Source organism: Trichophyton verrucosum, assembly GCF_000151505.1.
Source record: "Trichophyton verrucosum HKI 0517 chromosome Unknown contig00118_1.f1.exp, whole genome shotgun sequence".
In the NCBI taxonomy this organism is placed as follows: domain Eukaryota; kingdom Fungi; phylum Ascomycota; class Eurotiomycetes; order Onygenales; family Arthrodermataceae; genus Trichophyton; species Trichophyton verrucosum.
In genome coordinates this window covers 57,667-75,556 of record NW_003315558.1, presented here as the reverse complement: position 1 = coordinate 75,556, position 17,890 = coordinate 57,667, and the positions used below count along the sequence as shown (strand labels likewise).

The 17,890-nt window shown below is 50.5% G+C and overlaps 7 protein-coding genes across 7 annotated transcripts; 1 reads left to right on the top strand and 6 right to left on the bottom strand.

Moving 5' to 3' along the window:
• Nucleotides 1-430: 430 nt before the first annotated feature.
• TRV_01501 (sodium P-type ATPase, putative) lies at nucleotides 431-3,480 on the bottom strand (the record flags this gene model as incomplete). The annotated part of the gene is made up of 3 exons (XM_003024318.1): nucleotides 431-1,012; nucleotides 1,077-3,150; nucleotides 3,224-3,480. 3 exons carry the CDS (start codon nucleotides 3,478-3,480, stop codon nucleotides 431-433), a joined length of 2,913 nt encoding a protein of 970 aa, XP_003024364.1.
• Nucleotides 3,481-3,549: 69 nt separating this feature from the next.
• Nucleotides 3,550-3,801, bottom strand: TRV_01500 (uncharacterized protein; the record flags this gene model as incomplete). Its single annotated transcript, XM_003024317.1, has 1 exon — nucleotides 3,550-3,801. The coding sequence occupies one exon, from the start codon at nucleotides 3,799-3,801 to the stop codon at nucleotides 3,550-3,552; it is 252 nt and encodes an 83-aa protein (XP_003024363.1).
• Nucleotides 3,802-5,082: 1,281 nt separating this feature from the next.
• Nucleotides 5,083-6,690, bottom strand: TRV_01499 (uncharacterized protein; the record flags this gene model as incomplete). The annotated part of the gene is made up of 1 exon (XM_003024316.1): nucleotides 5,083-6,690. The coding sequence occupies one exon, from the start codon at nucleotides 6,688-6,690 to the stop codon at nucleotides 5,083-5,085; it is 1,608 nt and encodes a 535-aa protein (XP_003024362.1).
• A 1,091-nt stretch (nucleotides 6,691-7,781) lies between these two features.
• On the top strand, nucleotides 7,782-9,278 carry TRV_01498 (uncharacterized protein; the record flags this gene model as incomplete). Its single annotated transcript, XM_003024315.1, has 1 exon — nucleotides 7,782-9,278. One exon carries the CDS (start codon nucleotides 7,782-7,784, stop codon nucleotides 9,276-9,278), a length of 1,497 nt encoding a protein of 498 aa, XP_003024361.1.
• A 2,005-nt stretch (nucleotides 9,279-11,283) lies between these two features.
• On the bottom strand, nucleotides 11,284-12,011 carry TRV_01497 (uncharacterized protein; the record flags this gene model as incomplete). Its single annotated transcript, XM_003024314.1, has 4 exons — nucleotides 11,284-11,473; nucleotides 11,533-11,602; nucleotides 11,754-11,786; nucleotides 11,879-12,011. The coding sequence occupies 4 exons, from the start codon at nucleotides 12,009-12,011 to the stop codon at nucleotides 11,284-11,286; spliced, it is 426 nt and encodes a 141-aa protein (XP_003024360.1).
• A 784-nt stretch (nucleotides 12,012-12,795) lies between these two features.
• On the bottom strand, nucleotides 12,796-13,608 carry TRV_01496 (uncharacterized protein; the record flags this gene model as incomplete). Its single annotated transcript, XM_003024313.1, has 1 exon — nucleotides 12,796-13,608. The coding sequence occupies one exon, from the start codon at nucleotides 13,606-13,608 to the stop codon at nucleotides 12,796-12,798; it is 813 nt and encodes a 270-aa protein (XP_003024359.1).
• A 1,032-nt stretch (nucleotides 13,609-14,640) lies between these two features.
• Nucleotides 14,641-17,699, bottom strand: TRV_01495 (uncharacterized protein; the record flags this gene model as incomplete). Its single annotated transcript, XM_003024312.1, has 6 exons — nucleotides 14,641-15,513; nucleotides 15,568-15,784; nucleotides 15,855-16,483; nucleotides 16,563-17,369; nucleotides 17,472-17,530; nucleotides 17,660-17,699. 6 exons carry the CDS (start codon nucleotides 17,697-17,699, stop codon nucleotides 14,641-14,643), a joined length of 2,625 nt encoding a protein of 874 aa, XP_003024358.1.
• Nucleotides 17,700-17,890: the final 191 nt, after the last annotated feature.

The window sequence follows — 17,890 nt, the reverse complement described above, 5'->3', positions numbered from 1 at the left end:
AATTTTTTTCTTTTATTTTTTATTTCTTATTTCTTTAATCATTCATTAATCGGGGTGTGTGTGATAGGATTATTTTAATTCTTTTGCTTCTTTTTAATAAAAGTAACCTGTGTGGTGGATAGGATGGTCATCGAATATACTGAACATGGCATTTTTGGCTATAAACACTATGAACTGGGTATCAACTAGAAAGAAGACCCTCCATGCGAATCCCCCAGCGGCATCTTGAGACCGAGAAGCTCAATTTATACCACTCGATATCCCTCTATTACTTACCTCAACATGATTTTCTGGCATAAGTTGACCAGTTCTACGGACTTTGACGCCTGATCGAACATGTGTCAACTTCAACTACCACTACTGCAACCTCAAAACACACCTTCACACACACACACCCTCTCTCACCACTTCACCCCCTTCACAGCCTGCGTTATTCTTCTGCTGAGTTAGCTCCTCGGACTCGAGACACCTCTTTGGTGTCAGATGCCGCATTGAGGCGTGCCTGGCGGCGGAAGAAGATCCTCTTCCCCCATTTCCAGGCCTCGACACCAAGGAAGAAAAGCAAAGACTCAATAAAGACAATTCCCCATTCCCAGGTGATGCCGGTATGTCTGAAGACGCTGTGGTTGATCACAGGGACGTACAACAGCGGGAAGATAGTAATGAAACCTGCCATGATGGCCCAGAAGAGGAACTGGTTGCGCCAGACGTCGTGCATCCACTGTGTGAAGTACAGCTTGGAGCCAGGCTGCATGCGGAAGAAGCTGCGGCGGAGATTGACCATCTCCCAGGCCAGGAAGAGGGCGAACCAGGTCAGACAGACGAAGGTCGTGGCTCGAGCTCGGAAAACGGTGTCGCACTCGGGGGTGTAGTCTCGGTTGCAGTGCGTGCCTAAGTTGCCGTCTCCGAAGCCATACGTCACTAGAGAAAAGGCAGAGAGACAGAGTGCTGACATCCAGAGTCCGTAGGCCACAATATCCACGATAATCTCCCATGTGAAGATTCCTTGTTTCTATATACAGATCAGCTGTTAGCGGATGTCATCTACCTGATGGGAAGACAAAAAGAGAACTTACGCTTTGTGGTGGTCTGTCCATGATATCAGGGGCCGCAATCTCCATTCCAAGACCCATATCAGGCATTCCGGACGTGATCATGATGATCCACAGGATTTCTACTGGAGCCAGTGGGAAGACAGACTGGTTATCGTTGTCCTTGAAGGCTAATCCAATAAGCAAAGTGCAGGCCTGTGCAATATTCTCTGCAAGCAGATGCAACACAAACTTCTGGATGTTATCAAAGATACGACGGCCTTCTTCGACAGCGTTAAGGATGGATGCAAAGTTGTCGTCCGTCAGAACGATATCCGACGCATCCTTGGCCACATCCGAACCGCTCTGGCCCATTGCAATACCGACGTCTGCATGCTTCAACGATGGAGAGTCATTGACGCCATCACCGGTCATGGCTGCGAACTTGCCTCGTCTGTGAAGAGCCTTGATCATACGGACCTTGGTGTGTGGTGCACATCGAGCAATAACCAATGGAAGGGTTGGCAGACGGTCAATTTCCTCCTCAGATAGCTTGTCAAACTGGCTTGCTGTCATGACCATTGCGTCGGCAACATCCTTTGCAACCATGCTCAGATCCGAAGGAATGATTCCAACCTGTGCTGCGATAGCACGAGCTGTTCCCGGATGATCACCAGTAACCATGTGTACTGAAATTCCTGCCTTGTAACATTCCGCAATGGCACCTGCTGTCTCAGGACGGGGGGGATCATAAAGTCCGATCAAGCCACAGAATTGCAAGTCCCTTTCGACATCTTCACGACTGATATCAGAGCCCTCAAGTGCATGATCAGCAGGAGAATATGGCCGACTGGCAAGCGCAAGGACACGCAAACCGAGTTTCGCTAACGCCTCCATGTTCTCGAGTATGTCATTGCGGATCTCATCAGTCATCGGCACTGGGCCTTGAGCTGCATCCAAAATAACAGACGTGCAGGAATCGATAATACGTTCGACCGCTCCCTTGGTGAAAACCATCTCTTTATCCTCCGACTCGCTAAGTTTGCGGAAAATAACTGACATCTTCTTCACGTCGGAGTCGAATGGGAACTCGGCTTTCTGGTGCCAGATTGCTCCCTCGCCTTTCACCCATCGGTCCCTGTTCCAGTTGAATCTCGATGCAAAGACCTGTATAGCAATCTCGGTGGGTTCGCCTCTGGCATGCCACTCGTTCCCTTCACTTTCAGACCGGTAGACATGCGAGAGGTTAGCCATGGAAGCGACATTGAGAAATTCTTCCAGCTGAGGGCTGCCCTTGAGCAGTTCATCGGGATGGCTAGGTGGTGCGAGCTTTTCCTCATCCATCTTGACCGGTGGCAGTTCATCGAGGCTGATTTCTCCAATTTCGGGATTGAATGGCTCGTTCGAAGTACCAACAGAGTATGTTCCAATTGACGGGATCCAGGCTTTCTTCGCAACCATTTTGCCCTGGGTAAGTGTGCCGGTCTTGTCAGAGCAGATGTTTGTCACTGCACCCAGAGCTTCGAGGGAATCAAGCTTCCGAACAATAACGTGCCTCTCAACCATTCTCTTCGTGCCAACAGCCATGGTGATTGTCAACACCACCACTAGACAGGCAGGAATCATACTAAGACCCGTAGCAACTGCGTAGATAATAACTTCGTTGTTACTGCTCCATTTGTTCGCACTCATCACAATAATGGCAAACAGCACAGCTACTCCGAATAGGATCAGAGCTAGCTTCGAGAGCTTTCGTTGCAAGGGAGTTCCAACATTGACTCCAAGGAATCTTCCCACGGCATCCGTACTGGTCAGAGCCCAGGCCTGCACGTACCATCGTTTCTTCGTTTCTCCGCTGGGTCCACGCTTGACTGGTCGACGCTTGCTATCCGATGCCCTCAGAGCCGCGGCAATTGAGCCAATCTCGGTGTTCATTCCGGTAGCTATAACGACACCACGGGCCCGGCCACGGGTTACAGTAGATGAACTATAGGCAATGTTCAATCTATCTCCTGGACCAACATCTTCCTTGAAGACCATGTCACAATCTTTCTGGACAGGGAGGGATTCTCCAGTTAGGAGAGCCTCGTCGGTTTCGAAGTTTACCGCTTCAACAAGTCTATCGAGCATTAAATTGTTAGCTATGCGAAGAGGGATGCAAGTTTTATTGGGGTAAACCAGAGATGACGTACCGAAGGTCAGCTGGAACTGTGTCACCCGTTTTAAGCTCAATCATATCACCAGGAACAATGTCAATTGACGGGATAACGATAGTCTGCCCGTCTCTAGAAACAGTTCCGGTGGGCGAACTCAAAGAACGGAGGGAATCCATAGTCTTCTCAGCAGCATACTCCTGGAAGAATCCGACAACGATGTTCAAAATGATGACAGCAGCAATGACGCCGCCTTCAATCCAAGATTGGATTCCGAAACTCACAGCCATGGCCATGATAAGGACCTACTCCAAGAACTGGATCAGACAAACAAAGTTCTTATTGATAAGGGGGGGTTAAAGGGGTCAAAATGGAATGGGCCGCTTAACTAGCATCATGGCGTTTGCAATTTGACGGATAAGGATCTTGATGACCGAGACGCCTTCTCCGTCATCAAGCTTGTTCTGTCCATATTTCTCCAGGCGAGCCTTAGCTTCCTGTGCGGTAAGACCGTCGTCGGCATTGGTGGCTAGTTCCCGGGTTGCTGCCTCTGCTGTAAGGCAGTGCGCTGGATGGGAGAGAGACACGGGGCCTGACGCAGGAGATTTTTCTCCCATGGCCGCAGATAGTGATTTGTGGTAAAAGAGTGAAACTGGCAAATATATGTTGATTCCTTTTTTGAGTCCTATCTAGACTATAGAAGGCTATATCCAGAAGTCCAAAGAATCAAGGATCCAAACTGCTCTCCTTAATGAACGAGAGAGGTACCAGTGATGTGTAAATAGATGACGGCCCGGAATGAAAACAATGCAAGGGGGGGTTCATTGACTTCTTAAATCTTGCGGAACGGTCTTTCATCCAGGTCACCATTTCATCCGGAGAAAAGGTGCCTCGCCTCCTTCATACCCACAATATGTTCCAAAGGTTGTCTTGGAGCCAAACTGACCATGCTTGGAAGCATGATTCCATAGTAGCAGAGATTCCGAAAAAGCCCAGCGTCGAATCAGCATAGACCCGCCAAGCGTCCGCCCACAGTTCGCTAACCATCCTCGCCCTATGTCCAGATCCAAATCTGCCAGATACGACCTCCGCCTTCCCCACAGTTCCGCTCTGCAGCGAAAGAGCATCGAGCCTGGTGGCAAGGTTGACCCATGGCGGAAGACCTGCCAAGGGCCTCCTTGGCCACTGTGGTGACGTACCCTTGGCAATCGGGATCTCAAAGCAAATTAGAAGTTTGCTCTGGAGGAACTGTGGGCTCTTCTGGCCGGGTGGCTGTTTCTAGCCTTAACGTGAAGCGGGATTGCAGCTCATATTCCGACGGCACCCGGCACGCAAGGATAGATGTCCTATGGCCGTGGAGTTGTAAGGTTTCAGGATCCTGCGAGGTGACGGACTGGGTTTTCAGGCAAGGAACTGCGAGATACGCGAGCAGACATGCTGGCTGCTGTGATTGCGGAGGGCGGCGGAATCATCCACAGACGTTGGCTCTGGAGGGCCCTTCAGGTGACTCACTTTATTGGTGGTCTCTAGCCAGAGCCCCAGTTCTCCGTACCATTCTTCGGCTGACCGTGAGTTGATTGATGTTGACACTAACTAAAACGATAAGTTAACGGCGGAGTCAACAAAAAGTAACTTGAAGTAACAAAAAATTTTTTTGATGCAGCGGACGCCAAGGGCCGATCTGATGACTAAGCGGACCGAGGCAGGCGTTGGACGGTCTGGGGACGGAAAGATATAGAACATACGGAGTATCAAGAGGTTGAAGCAGAGAAGAAAGATGATGACGATGACGATGATGGATGGCTATTCTACAGTTCCTGCGTCCAACATGTAAAGAAAAACACCGCCGAGCTCGCTGATAGTATACACACAATGAAGGTTAGATGCACAAACATGTCTTAAACAACTTCACCCAATGCCTCACCGTACTTTATCCGCTGCCCCTTTTTGATATGCCACTGCCACCCGCCTTCCCGTTCACCAGTCCACGACACGTCGAAGCTCTGACGGCTGCCCATCGGCGCTTCGAACACTAGGACTATCGAGCTACCGAGCTGGAAGCCGCCTATCTCCTCTCCTCGCTGTAAGGCATGGCCACGGAGCGTCTTACTCGCGTGTCCGTACGTTGCTTCAGTGTAGCCGGAGTAGGGCTCGCCTCGTTGGGCTGCAAGCGCTGCCTGTCGATCAGCGGCAGTGTCGGTTGTAAGGCTGTTGGTGCGAAGTTCGGCGTCAAAGTTAATCTTAATTGACCCGACGTTGGTTGCGCCAACGGGAGTAAAGCTGAAAAACCCCCAACGCCAGCGGCCCAATAGCACGACTCGTTCGTTGAGAGTGAAAAGACCCGCTAAAGTGCGCTGAAGGTATGGGGATACTGAGTATAGTTCTCCTGCGAAATGGCGCCGGCTTTCGACGACCCAAGACGCTGGCGAGTGGAATCTATGGTAGTCACCTGGCGCGAGGTATATCACGACATAGTACAGTGCTCGGTTGGAGGTTGGTCTCGGCGAATACCAGGCCGGCTCTCCCTTTGCCAGATCTGCCTTCACTTTCTCTTCAGAAGTAGAGCTGGATTCCATCGATGCATCCATTGATCCGTCCTTGCTGACGTCATGTTTTGTGGATCCAGAGAGGAGAGTAGGCAGTGTATAGCTCAGTCCGTTCATTTTAGCAAACTCTTGGTCTGCAGCTACATTTTCGGGGTCGGTGTCGTCGTCGACTTTATGCATGGGCCGAGTAGTTGGGTGGACGGGTTCCGAGTCTGGGCTCACAGTCCCCAGACCCAGTAGCGCCTCCAGGCTGTATGTCATCCCTTTGACCTGCTCGACTTCCCCGCGCTCAATCATCCCAAACTGAAGGATTCGTCCGTCAGAAGGCGAGAGGAGCGCGGACGGGTTGGGGTCCAAAGGTCGAACGCCTGGCTTTAGTCTCCGGTAAAAAAATGACGCTAAGTTTGGGTATACATGAAGATCAGACTCTTCAACTTCGTCCAGATTCACTCCGAATATCCAGGAATACAGCTTAAATCCCGGTACTCGAAGGGGATACGGCAGTACAAGCTCGTTAAATCGGCCCCATATGCGAGAAACTAGCTTCAATGGCAGCGTAGACATGACCTGGACCTGCCACGGACCCGTAGGACGAACTCGCTGCCGCGGAACAACCTCCTGAGGCCGCTCCCCGCGCTCCGTCTCCATCAACATCTTCTGTTTCTCGGCCTGGCTAGACTTGTAGAACTGCGCAAGCCCGAGAAATGCAACTCCAAGGCCGACAGGGATAGGATACCATTCGATCTTGGTCTTGCGGAGTGCAGCTCCCAGCCGTGACCGGAACGACTCCTTTTCCTCCTTTCCGGACTCCTGGCTTCTCCAATGTTTGGATGATGAGAAATTGCGCCGTGAGATTGATTGACATCTCCCACTGCCTCTGGTTCCTGTAAATCCGTAGGTAAAGACATTCCTTGGGCCCTGCCGGAGACTGGCCCCGGCCGTGGGAATGCGCCTAAACATTGTCCCTCCCGCCAGTTCCAGCCCCCATAAACTGCTTCCCTGTCCTCAATGTGAAAGGGGCTCTCTCTTTCTGCAGTTCACTTTGTCTCGTTTTCTGTTATTTCTTCTTCTTCTTCTCCAGGGATATCTATTCAACTTCCTCTCACTTCTTTCGTTGCTTTTCTTTCACTTTTTGATATCGAACTGAGATTCAGCTGACTAATCTCATGGAAGATCTTTCTTCCACCTCCGCTGTCCTCCTTTGCCCGATCGGGAAATTCACGACTTCTTAACTTCTTTCTGGTTGTTTTTCAGCTTCAACTTCATTCTTTTTCACACTTCATGCTGCAGATTGATAGCCCAAGTGCATCAGTCTCAGCTTGTTACTTCTAATATTTCTGCTTCTTAGCTGTGATATTAGCTACTCCCAACTAAGCACACGAGCTGTAGCTTATCTGTCCAATTGCCGGGTGACGTTTGTGATCTGCTTCCTCTCTCACTACTAGCGTGCTAGGACTCTACAGCAGCAAACATCCGGACCTTGAATCACATTTTAGATACGCCTATCCTATACGCTAGGAAGACTGTGATATAGCGTTACTATGCACTTATCCTGACACTACGCGGGGTTGTTCTGTACTAGGCTTGTGATATCACGCCGAGGCTGAACACTTGTCTTATCTGGCTGCTATACAAAATAGTTTATTGATAGCGCTCTTTCACTCGTTTTGAGTCAGGATGACATCGAATACCTCAATGTCAGGCCTAGGACAAGGCTCTGATCCCGCTGATAGCCATGACCAGCCAGTTGTGGTACACATTCTCTCGCCCTCATTTGACTCCCAGCAGCGCCTCACGTTTAGCAACCTCCCTTTTTCTACCACAATACTAGAAGTGAAGTCCAAAATCATGGAAGAGCTGCCATCCAGGCCGCTTCCTCGACATCAGCGGCTTATCTACAGAGGGAGATGTTTATTGGACAATAGCCAGACTCTAGGGCGCCTTTTTGAGCCCTCTGATGTACGCTTGGTCCCTTTCATATCTACCTCCCTTCATTTCGTGCAAGCTCTAGCTAACTCTTTCACTGACCGATCTAGCCCCTTGAATACTCGATGCACCTTGTTTTGCCTCCTCCGGCGGCCCCCGCCATTTCTCCGCCTAGCGAAGCTTCCGTCGCAGCCGCAAGAGAATTATATCGCACTACCCAAGCTATGCGGGAGAGACTATTGTCTGAGCAGTATAGCCAGCAGAGGAATGATTCAGCATCTACTAATGTTGCAACAACGCAACAGGATGGAGTATCGGAGGGCGTGGGTGACCGTGGAACTCTAGATGTTTACCCCCCTCCAGACGGAGGTTTAATACTTCAAGAAGACTTCCCGCCCCCATATATGCGGCCATCAATATCGTATCAATTCTCACAACAGCAAGACTCATCCTCCAATGGAGCGCCAGGAAGCCGCTTACATGTACACGGCACTGCGAACGGCCAGCCGTCAGGAGGGCCATCAGATCCGAACCGCATGAACAGCATGCCTTACCAAGTAATGCACATAGCAACAGAAATCATTTCGATGGAGGCCCGGCTACCAAGAGGCCCCATTCCGAGAGAGGACGAGATATCAGTGGTCCGGGATCAGCTGATGAGACTATTTGATGCTCCCAATCATAATGTTCCGGTACTACGGGGATGGCTCGTCCGTTTGTCAATGCTGAGTTCGCGTTCAGAGCAGCTCCGCCAATACTACGCTCGTAACCCGCACCTTCATTCTGGTCAAACAGGCTTCGCATCTCCATCGACAGCATTTAGTCGTCGCCACCCTGCATATTTGTTAGCCTCTCCAACGAGGTATGAGGCTGTCTTAATTCCCGCGGTTCATGGTCGGATGGCATCCGCAAATTTGACAGGACCCATGTCCTCATCCTCACATCCAGCATTTCAACCTACCATTCAGCCAACTCTACAACAGAATGCACTGGCTATGGCGTACAACAATCTCCCACAAGCCACTACTGCCAATCAACGACCTCTGAACATTCCTGGTATGCTAGTTCGTCGACGCCGCTTAATTGTCAGAGGCTCTACGCTTGTCCGAGCCATCCGGGCAACTTGGCTGTTCGTCCGTCTTTATTTCTTCTGCTACATTTTGAGTGACTCTGGGACTTGGCTCCGTCTCTTCCTCGTTGTCCTTTCTATTGCATGGGCTTGTCTCTCGGAAGTCGAAATCCCTCATCATATCCGAAGAGCAATCTTCATCCCTCTTGAAGATCATATCCACGACTTACTACCAGCTGACCCTGGTCCAGCCCAGCCACATCGTGCAAGACACAATGCGGGCCCCAACTATATTACGGATTTGTTGCAAAGACACAGGACGCTTGCGCGAGGAATTGTTCTTTTCTTCTCGTCTTTCATTCCTGGAGTGAGCGAGCGACAGATTGTGGACCTGCAGGGAATCAACGCTTTTCGTGAGAATGAACGGCGTGCTGAGCAGGAAAACCGAGAGCAAGCTGCTCAGCAGCAGAACCCGGATGATAGTGCACCTGCGGAACCAAATGCGACTGGCGAGCAAGCCAATGGTGGAGAGGTCGAGGCAATCCAGATCTAGCTACCAGCTCGTGGTCCATGTCCCCCTTCTTCATAAACCCAACATCAGCTCCAGTATTATTAGAATTCTGCATTCCCTTCCCCCTTTGATGCACTTTGTTGCTTCCCTTTTCTTTCATTTTAATGGCCTTTTCCTTTGATAACTTGGCTTTGGTGTTCATTTTCCTTGGTGCAAGTCACGGCTTTCCCCTTTCAAATGGTGTTTATACCCTTCCACAGCGTTCTGGCATCGGATTTCCTTTTCATCCTGGAGCATAGCTGTTCCTCCAAATTTAAATTGTAAATGATTCAGTTCATAGACAATTAAGAATCCATCTTTGACATCTCTCTTACAGCGTTCTCCATAGTACTCCCTAGCTTTTGTCTTTGTCAACCACTTAGTTAACTTTGGCAGCTTCGGTGGGCCTCGGCAGTTGAGATTCAAATCGGCGGAAGATCCTTTTCCTTTCCTTCTTCAAATGTTTCCTCCCCATGAAAGCGCTACAGACCGTTCAAAGTAACGGATATACCTAGCATCAGTAAAGGACGATATCTCCTATTTGATAATACTCTAGCCTCAAATGCCCCTAGACACTATCTATCTAACGAGACATGGCGTAAGTCTAGCTCCTCTTTGCTATATCTAATTCTCCGGCTTCGTTCCTAACAACCGAAACCAACCCAGCTTCGTCTGAACTGGTCCATAGATCTATCCACAGGGATTTACCATGCGCATTACCCTACTCCGACCGGAATACCCGTCGACCCGACTCTAACTGGGCCCGGCGTGAGACAGTCACACGAACTTGCATCGTACGTGAGCAGCGCAGGGTTCCAGCCAAAACCATGCCGGATATATAGCAGTCCATTCTACCGCTGTTTACAGACCATTCAACCGACGGTAGAGGCTCTGAGGGAATTCGAGAAGAAGGAAAATGTTGATTTGCGTGTGAGGGTGGAGAATGGGCTTGGGTATGCACCGTCCATCAATAGTTATGCCAACGAGGTTACTGATGTTTGCTGTAGGGAATGGTTTGGATACTCATCCTTCTTCACACACCCATCGCCAGCATTAATCAAAGACCTGGACCCTCTATTCTCTTCCCTTATTGATCCATCGTATACCGCACACGTATACCCCAACCCAAGCGGGGAGACAATAGCACAACTTCACGACCGAGTCGCAACGGCCCTAGACGCTATAATAGCCGACGTAGACCGTGAGATACAAGAGTACGAACGAACGCACCCGGAAAAGGCCCGGGAAAGTCATGCGATTATCATATGTGGACATGCCGCGCCATTGATAGCCATGGGGCGGGCGCTGACGGGGAACATGCCGGAGGATTCGTCTACGGATGACTTTAAAGTATACACAGCGGGGATGAGTACGTTTAAGCGGCGTTCACTGGGAAGTAGGAGCAGTGATGAATCCAGTCCGGTGTCTGGTAGGGTTGTCCCTAGCTGGCGTGGGGGTAATGGTGTTGGGGGCGGTTGGAACTGTGTTGTGAATGGGGAATGCAAATACCTCAGTAACGGGGCTGAAAGGGGATGGTATGTGCTCTGATCTACGCTGACATTAATTCCATTGCTAATGATAATCACACTAGGCACTTCCATGGCGAAGAGGATTTCAATTCAATGCCCTCATCAGGAGTGGTGGAGGACTCCGGATCAAGGGATGATATTCCTGGAGCAGCTACTAAACTTTGAGTATAGATACCCAATAGATAGACATGCAGACATCATAGATAGACATTACAAAGAGATGGCGGAGGGATTAGACAAGGAATAACCATGGCATTCGAGATCTAGATGAGTGCAAATATTGTCTCTCACTATCTAATCAAAAAGCAGAATGCTTAGATTGGTAACGTCGTGAAGAACTGGATACATCATTACGTCGTAGTATAGAATGTATAGCGTCCGCTTAGTCCGCCAAATGAAGAATGAACGCCATGGTATACCCCGTCCGGTGCATTAAACACTTTTTTATTTTTTTTGTCATCGACCGTAAGGATCAGAATCTAGTAGAAGAAACCAATGATCTTTCCGGCAACGTGCTTGCGACGAGCCTCCTCGTGGTCCATGATACCAGCAGAGGTGGTGAGGACGATGTATCCGAACTGACGGGATGGGAGCAGACGGACAACCCACTTCTCGAGCTCGCGGAGCTGAACGTTGTAGCGGGGGGAGATGACACCAGTCTTGTTGAGGCTGCAAAGTTGTTAGTAGCTTATTCAACTAAGCCCACCAGGGTGTGTCTGGGTGCATACCGGCCGTTGAGCTGGATGACAATCTTGCCGGAACGGTGGTCATCAACTTCCTCGAATTCACCAATGTAGCCTGGAAAGAAGAGGAATTAGTAAAGTGCTGTGACGATGAATTAAACGTTGCAAATCATGGAACAACAAAGACGAGCTTTGCAAGACAAGAAACTTGTAAGATCGTCGCCAATATGGAATATTTCAATATATCGGACACTTAAAGGGCGGACGTTGTAGAGTGGGTTTAAAATCGAAACAACCGCCTAGTTATCAGCCCGAAAGGGGAGATACGGTAGGAAAAAAACCAGGGGGAAAACAGTGCTGAGGCAAAGAAGGAAAAGTAGTAGTGGCTTACCGTGCTTCTGCATGACGGACAAGAACTTGACGATGACCTTGGAGCTGGGTCTGATGAGGACCTGGCGCTTGCCGGCCTTCTCGGCGTTGTTGATGGCGTTGAGCGCATCGTTCAAAACACTAGTCTTGACCATTTTGGCGGTATTGAAGAACTGAGATTCTCAAATCGAAAACGGATTTGTTTTGGAGATGAGGTATCTAATGCAGAAACTCCCAATTCTCTTTTATCTTCTCTCGGCTTGCCGTTACTGTCCTGCAAGACTGCAAAAAACTAGACTCGGACAAGGCGAGAGGAGATAAAAAAGACACCGGGATGGATCGAGTTAGCCTTCAGCTGCCTTTTCCGAGCGCAAAGAGTGCCCTTTTCATAACTTCTACTCGCCAACCGACTCGTTTTTCAGAGCAATTGATGAAGCAGAAGAGGGTTCTTCAGCCCGTGCCGTACATAGAGGAAATGCGTATCATCGTGAAGCCGAGCCTCACTCTCCGGCCCGACCACGATGATTGCATTTCCCCAGGCTAGCCAAAGGGCATTTCGAGCGAGCAAACCAAAGCAAAGGATCTCATCACATACCTCGAGGTGATAAACTGGTGAAGTTGAGGAAGTTGACTGCGTTTCTTGTCGTTCTTGACGAAGTTCAGAAGTTGAAGTCGAAAAGAAGAGAAAAAGTAAAAAAGTTCGAGTGCGTGCCAAGACTTAGGGCATGACGGGGAAAGCCCTAGCTAGTCACGTGAAACGTCCAGTATCAAAAGCCGGCAAGCAGGATTCAGGGGGTAAAACCAAAGGGGAGAGAGGAAGAGATGGAGAGAGAGAGGAAGACATGGAGAGTCGATAGTGAAGCAAGTGTAGATACAAGGGATCACAAAGAGGTGACAAGGAGTAGAAAAGAAGAGGGAGAGAAAAGAGGGAAAAGACAACTAATCTAGTGGTATGGTCTTGTTGATATCGAACTCATGGGAAGAGATGGAAGCCCCTTTTTCTATAGGGTTACCAGCATGATGATATCCTCGCTGGTTGCTTACAAGTCTGACTCTTTCCTTGATGAAGCTGGTAGTGTAATGCGTATGTCCAAAGATCCAGTACTTAACCTGAGAAAATACGGTAGTACCATCAAGTAACTCCGTTGCAAATGCGCATGTCCATGGATTGTCCACTTGCTCGGGCCTGCTACTCTCCTGAACACAAGGGGCATGATGCGTGACGATGATGATAGTAGCATTCTCCGTCTCAGCTTTAACAGTCCTGATTTGGTCCGCTAGCCATTCCGTATCTTGCGTGTGCTCTGCGTTGTGATCCGCTATAGACCAGTCGAGCATACGCTGGAAGTCCCTGACGCGGCTCAACACTGCATCGACGGACTCAGATGGTATTCTGGAGTGTAGTGTACAGCCTAATAGTACGATGTTGGGAAAGCCAGGCAGTTCGGCGCGGTGTCGGTTGAGTATGCTTAGTTTGCCGTGGGGTTGTGTCTCTTGTTCAAGACGTGCAGCCAGCTTGAGCCCTTCTTGTCGTGAGAGGCCGTAGAATTCATGATTTCCAAGTACCAGGTAGACATGTTTGAACTGGGCGCATTGGGTGTTGAGGAAGTGCAGATATTCGTTGTAGTCTATTAGCTGGCCGATATCGCCGGCGAGGACGAGGAAGGGGGCTGCGGGGGGTATAATGAAGGATCTGTATTCATTGTTGACTTCTAGATGGAGGTCTGAGATGACTTGTATTCGTGGAGACATCTTTTGCTATTCGGATTGCTGATGCTAATTACTATTGGTACATGTAGTTTGATATGTTGGTGTTATGGTTACGAACGGCCTCAGCCTGGTTAGTAGCGAGTCTACTTAAACTAGCCTGCAGGTCAAGAGCTAACTATTACTGACGGATGATTAAGACGTTAAGTTAGATGCGGGTGGGCGGTAGACGGGACATGTATGACATAGGAACCGATAGATGAATTGGATAAATAGTGGGCGAAAGATGAAAGATGGGGGGTCAAGGGAATGGGGCATAAATGTCTAGTCGGTCAAATAGGGGCTAACGGGGGTGTTGGTAGGGAACACATTAGAAGGGAAAACAGGAACAGGAACGGTCATCTCTTTCTTTTTCTCCATACACTCCCCTGAAACGGTACATAAATAAGTAGGAAAAACATTCATGTCACTTCTCTGACCCATGCTCGCTGGTGCAAATCGATAGATATAAGAAGTAAACGAAAAAGGAGGGATGAGTGAAGGGATAGGAAATGGTGAAAGGAAGGGAAAGGAAAGGGACAAATGCTATTTCCAAATCAAACCCTTTCTCTACAATATAGCGGGTCTAATTTTTAGAATAAGATGGATACATGATTTTGGGGGCATACATGACTTCTTTTACCAGGGGGGTGGAGGGGCGGAGGACAAGGTAGGGGGACGGAAACCTTTTCAGATAACTAGATTCGAGGCATAGTGATGAAGGCGGGGAGGGGGGTTAGGGTAGGGGAAGGTAGTGGGCAGACAGGTAACGGAGGGGGGGGCTGGGGGACGACGCGAATGTGATGCGATTCGATTCGATGATAGTGGTTGGGGGGAAGCAACATCAACTGTAGGAGCGAGGCAGAATTGGGCGGCATGCCGTAGGATACGCTGTTTGGTGCAGGTTTCCTGGATAGCCGTCTCTGTGAGTGTCTGTACTGCCTTGCAACGTTTTTTTAACAACGAAAGCATCAAAATAGCGGCAAGTTCAGTTTTTCTCATGTAGACATGCATAAAGTGCAAAAAAAAAGAAGCCCCTTAAGACATTGAAGCAGCAGTAGCAAGGCCAATCTGGCGCTTGACTTGTCCTCTAGCCCAGCGAGCAGTCTCGATGGTCTGTGGGCCGTATTCACGGCTGGTTCGAGCTTCTCTTATGAGGGCAGAGACGAAGTCGTTGCGGAAGAAGGATGCATATTCTCCGTTGGGGAAGGCTTCGGCCAGGTCACCGATCACTCCCATGCTGGCGCGTAGGAGGCCCTCACTACGAGATGGTTCCTGTGCCACCAGGTGCAAGAGCTGGAAGATCGACTCGACGTATGGCTGGAGGATGTTTACGTTGGGAGCACCCTTGTATGCGAGCAAGATACCACCCCAGGCGTCCATGATACCCTCGCGGAGGGAAACGATGTAGTCGATCATGTCGTAGGAGACGTCATTGCTGGCAGTGACGGCAGAGGCCTGTTGAAGGACCTGTGCAACTACGGACAGGTAGGTTTCAAAGTGTGAGCCAATGGCCTGGGCAATGTCGCCGAATGTTTCCAGGATGGCGGGCTTGAGCTGGTTGGACAGGTTGTTGCTGCGGAGATTGTTGAGCAGGTGGTTCATGAATGCGTCGCAGAACGGCTGCACTTTTTCTCCCAAAGAGCGAGTGATGTCGCTGACCAGGCCGATAGCCATGGCACAGAGACCGGGTTCTTCCTGGTTGGCAAGGGCGTTGTACAGGAACGGACTGAATGGCTCCATGTATTTAAGGAAGTCCGCCTCTAGTGAGCTGGCGAGTGAGCCAACGGTTGCAAACACGGTGTCGGGCACACTGGACTTTGGTGGGATTGTAGTCAACACCTGAAGAAGCACAGTCATGATGCGGTCGGCTTGTGGCTTGATTTCAGCCTCCAATCGTTGGACAATAGCCTGTCATAGCGGTTAGTTAAAAAGAGTTACGATGAGTACTGGATAGGTACGTACTAGGAGAACGCTGGTCAAGCTGGTCTGGAGCTCTTCTAGAGTGATACGGTCCTCTACGCTGACGACCTGCTGCTGCATTGGCACGGTCTGCTCTAGTCTCTGCAGGATAACATCTGACAGGTTGGCGATGATTGGCAGAGAGTCATTAGCGGCGTTGGTCACAAAGGAGTTCAAGACCTCGTATGCAGCAGTTCGTAGTTGGTTATCAGCATCAGTTCTACAGACATTATTAGTACGAAAGACATCATGATTATTATATGTTTGCTTTAAGAGGATTTTTGAAATACCTTTCAGTGACAGACAAGAGCGAGGTGACGCTGTCTTGGAAGTGCTTGCTGAGAGGGTTGGTTTGAGCCCCAGCGTCGCCGGCGAACCGATCTGCAAGGTTCATGAGGGCCCAGCAGCAAGACCCGGCGATCTTGGGACTGCTCGCGAGGCCGTTGAAAAGGCACGAAATCAGCGGGTGGAGGTGCACGTTGACCTCGATGGCGCCAGAGCAGTAGTCGCAGATACGGCCCAAGGCATAGGCAGTAGAGTCTCTGACATGCACGACCTTGTCTTCCATCATTGTGATCATGACGGGCAGGGCCTGGCGGACAAGGGGCACGAGAGTTTCGTGCTCTGGACCGTCCATGATGGCGCCAAAAGCCGAGACGGCAGCGTCACGGTGGTGCCAGTCTTCGCTACGCAGGTTCTGCTCGACGAACTCGAGGACGGGGCCGACAAGCTCAGCCTGTACGGTCTGGGCATAGAGCTGCAGGGCCTGGTAGGCAGCGCGGGAAACGTCGTAATCATCGTCACTGGCATCTTCGTCCTGAGTGGTCATTAGCTGCAGGAGGACGGGGACGACCTCTCTGCAGGCGATGCGGGCAAAGCTAAAGAACGGTCGGATCTCTGTCGACCCTTCAGCTTGTGCCTAGACATTGAGAGAGACGTTACGTGTTAGCTCTCTAGTTGCAGTAGAATATGGGCACGAGAAAAGAGGGCAACGGTACCTGGTTGTTATCATCATCGATGGAAAGCTCTTCTTCACAGACGGTGCACCAGAACTCGATAGCAAGCTTGGCCACGTCTTCCTCCTCGCTCTTCATACCCATAATCGTTAATCCAAACAGCGCCTTTTCCATGTAGAAACGCATCTTATCGTAGTAAATGCCCATGATTCTGTTCAGGCAACCAAAGGCGCCAGCCTGTATCCGCGTGTCCTCAGCCTGTGTGGCCTCGCAGACAACCTGCATAATGTAGTTCCGCTCGCCCTCGTTCTCGAAGTTGGAGCGCACGAACTCGATGGCATCGCTGAGCGCGGAGATGGCAGCATTGCGCACATCTGGGTTCTGTTCTTCCCGCCGCGCTCCCTGCACGACGGCCGTGAGAATAGCGTTGGAATGGGCGCTCAGGCTCTCGCGAAGGTCGGGCTCCTCGGACTCGCAGATGAAACCGATCGTAGTCAGCGAGGCCTGTTTGAGGTGGTCTGAGCCGGTGCTGATGTTCTGGACGAGCAGGTTCATGAGATCCTGCCACTCATTGCGGGGCAGCTCTATGGCCGCGATGGAGGCTATGAACTGGCCGGCCGACTGGCCCGCGCGGGTGTCGGATGCGCCCAGTGTCTTGAGAGCGAGCTCCTTGACATTCTTCTTGACCTGCTGGTCGACGCCGTGCACCCACCGGCCCTGGACCTCTCGCAGGCGGGCGATATCTCGGAAGGAAAAGGCGTTCTTCAGCGCCAGACCAGCGGCCGTTCGGATCGACGAGGCAGCATTTTCGTTCGCTAGCTCACCGGCCAGGGTCGTCAAGTATCCCGCCTGTCAGTCTCTGTCAGTCTTGCAGCCCAGCACAGCGTAGAGTAGAGAGCCCTATAAGGGGCGGTGGTGGTGGTAGTAGTAGTAATAGTGTGGGATACGCACAAAGTCGACCTCTGCGGCGTGAAGTAGCTGCTGTTCCGCATTCTGGCGAGTAGCGGCATCTGTAGAGCACGAGCAGCATGTTAGCACAGAGATCTCACGTCTTTTTCTCTCTCTTCTCCTCTATCTCTTCGCCTGCTTGAGTCTCTCTTATTTTTTTTGTGAAGTATTCCTCCGTCTTTCCTACGTACCGGCAGAGAGGGTGCTGGCCAACACCTGATTGACGTCCATGATGGAAGAGCACGGCTGGACCTTTCGCAGCGGGCACTAGACGGCAGACGTCGAGATCCTAGAGAGAGCGAGAATAATAAACAGAGACCGAAGAAAAAGGTGCAGCAGACGCAGCGGGATCGAGAGCTCGTAAAAAGGAGGAGTTTTTGCCCCCCTCCCCTGCGCGTTTGGCTATCTATCTCGCTGGAGAC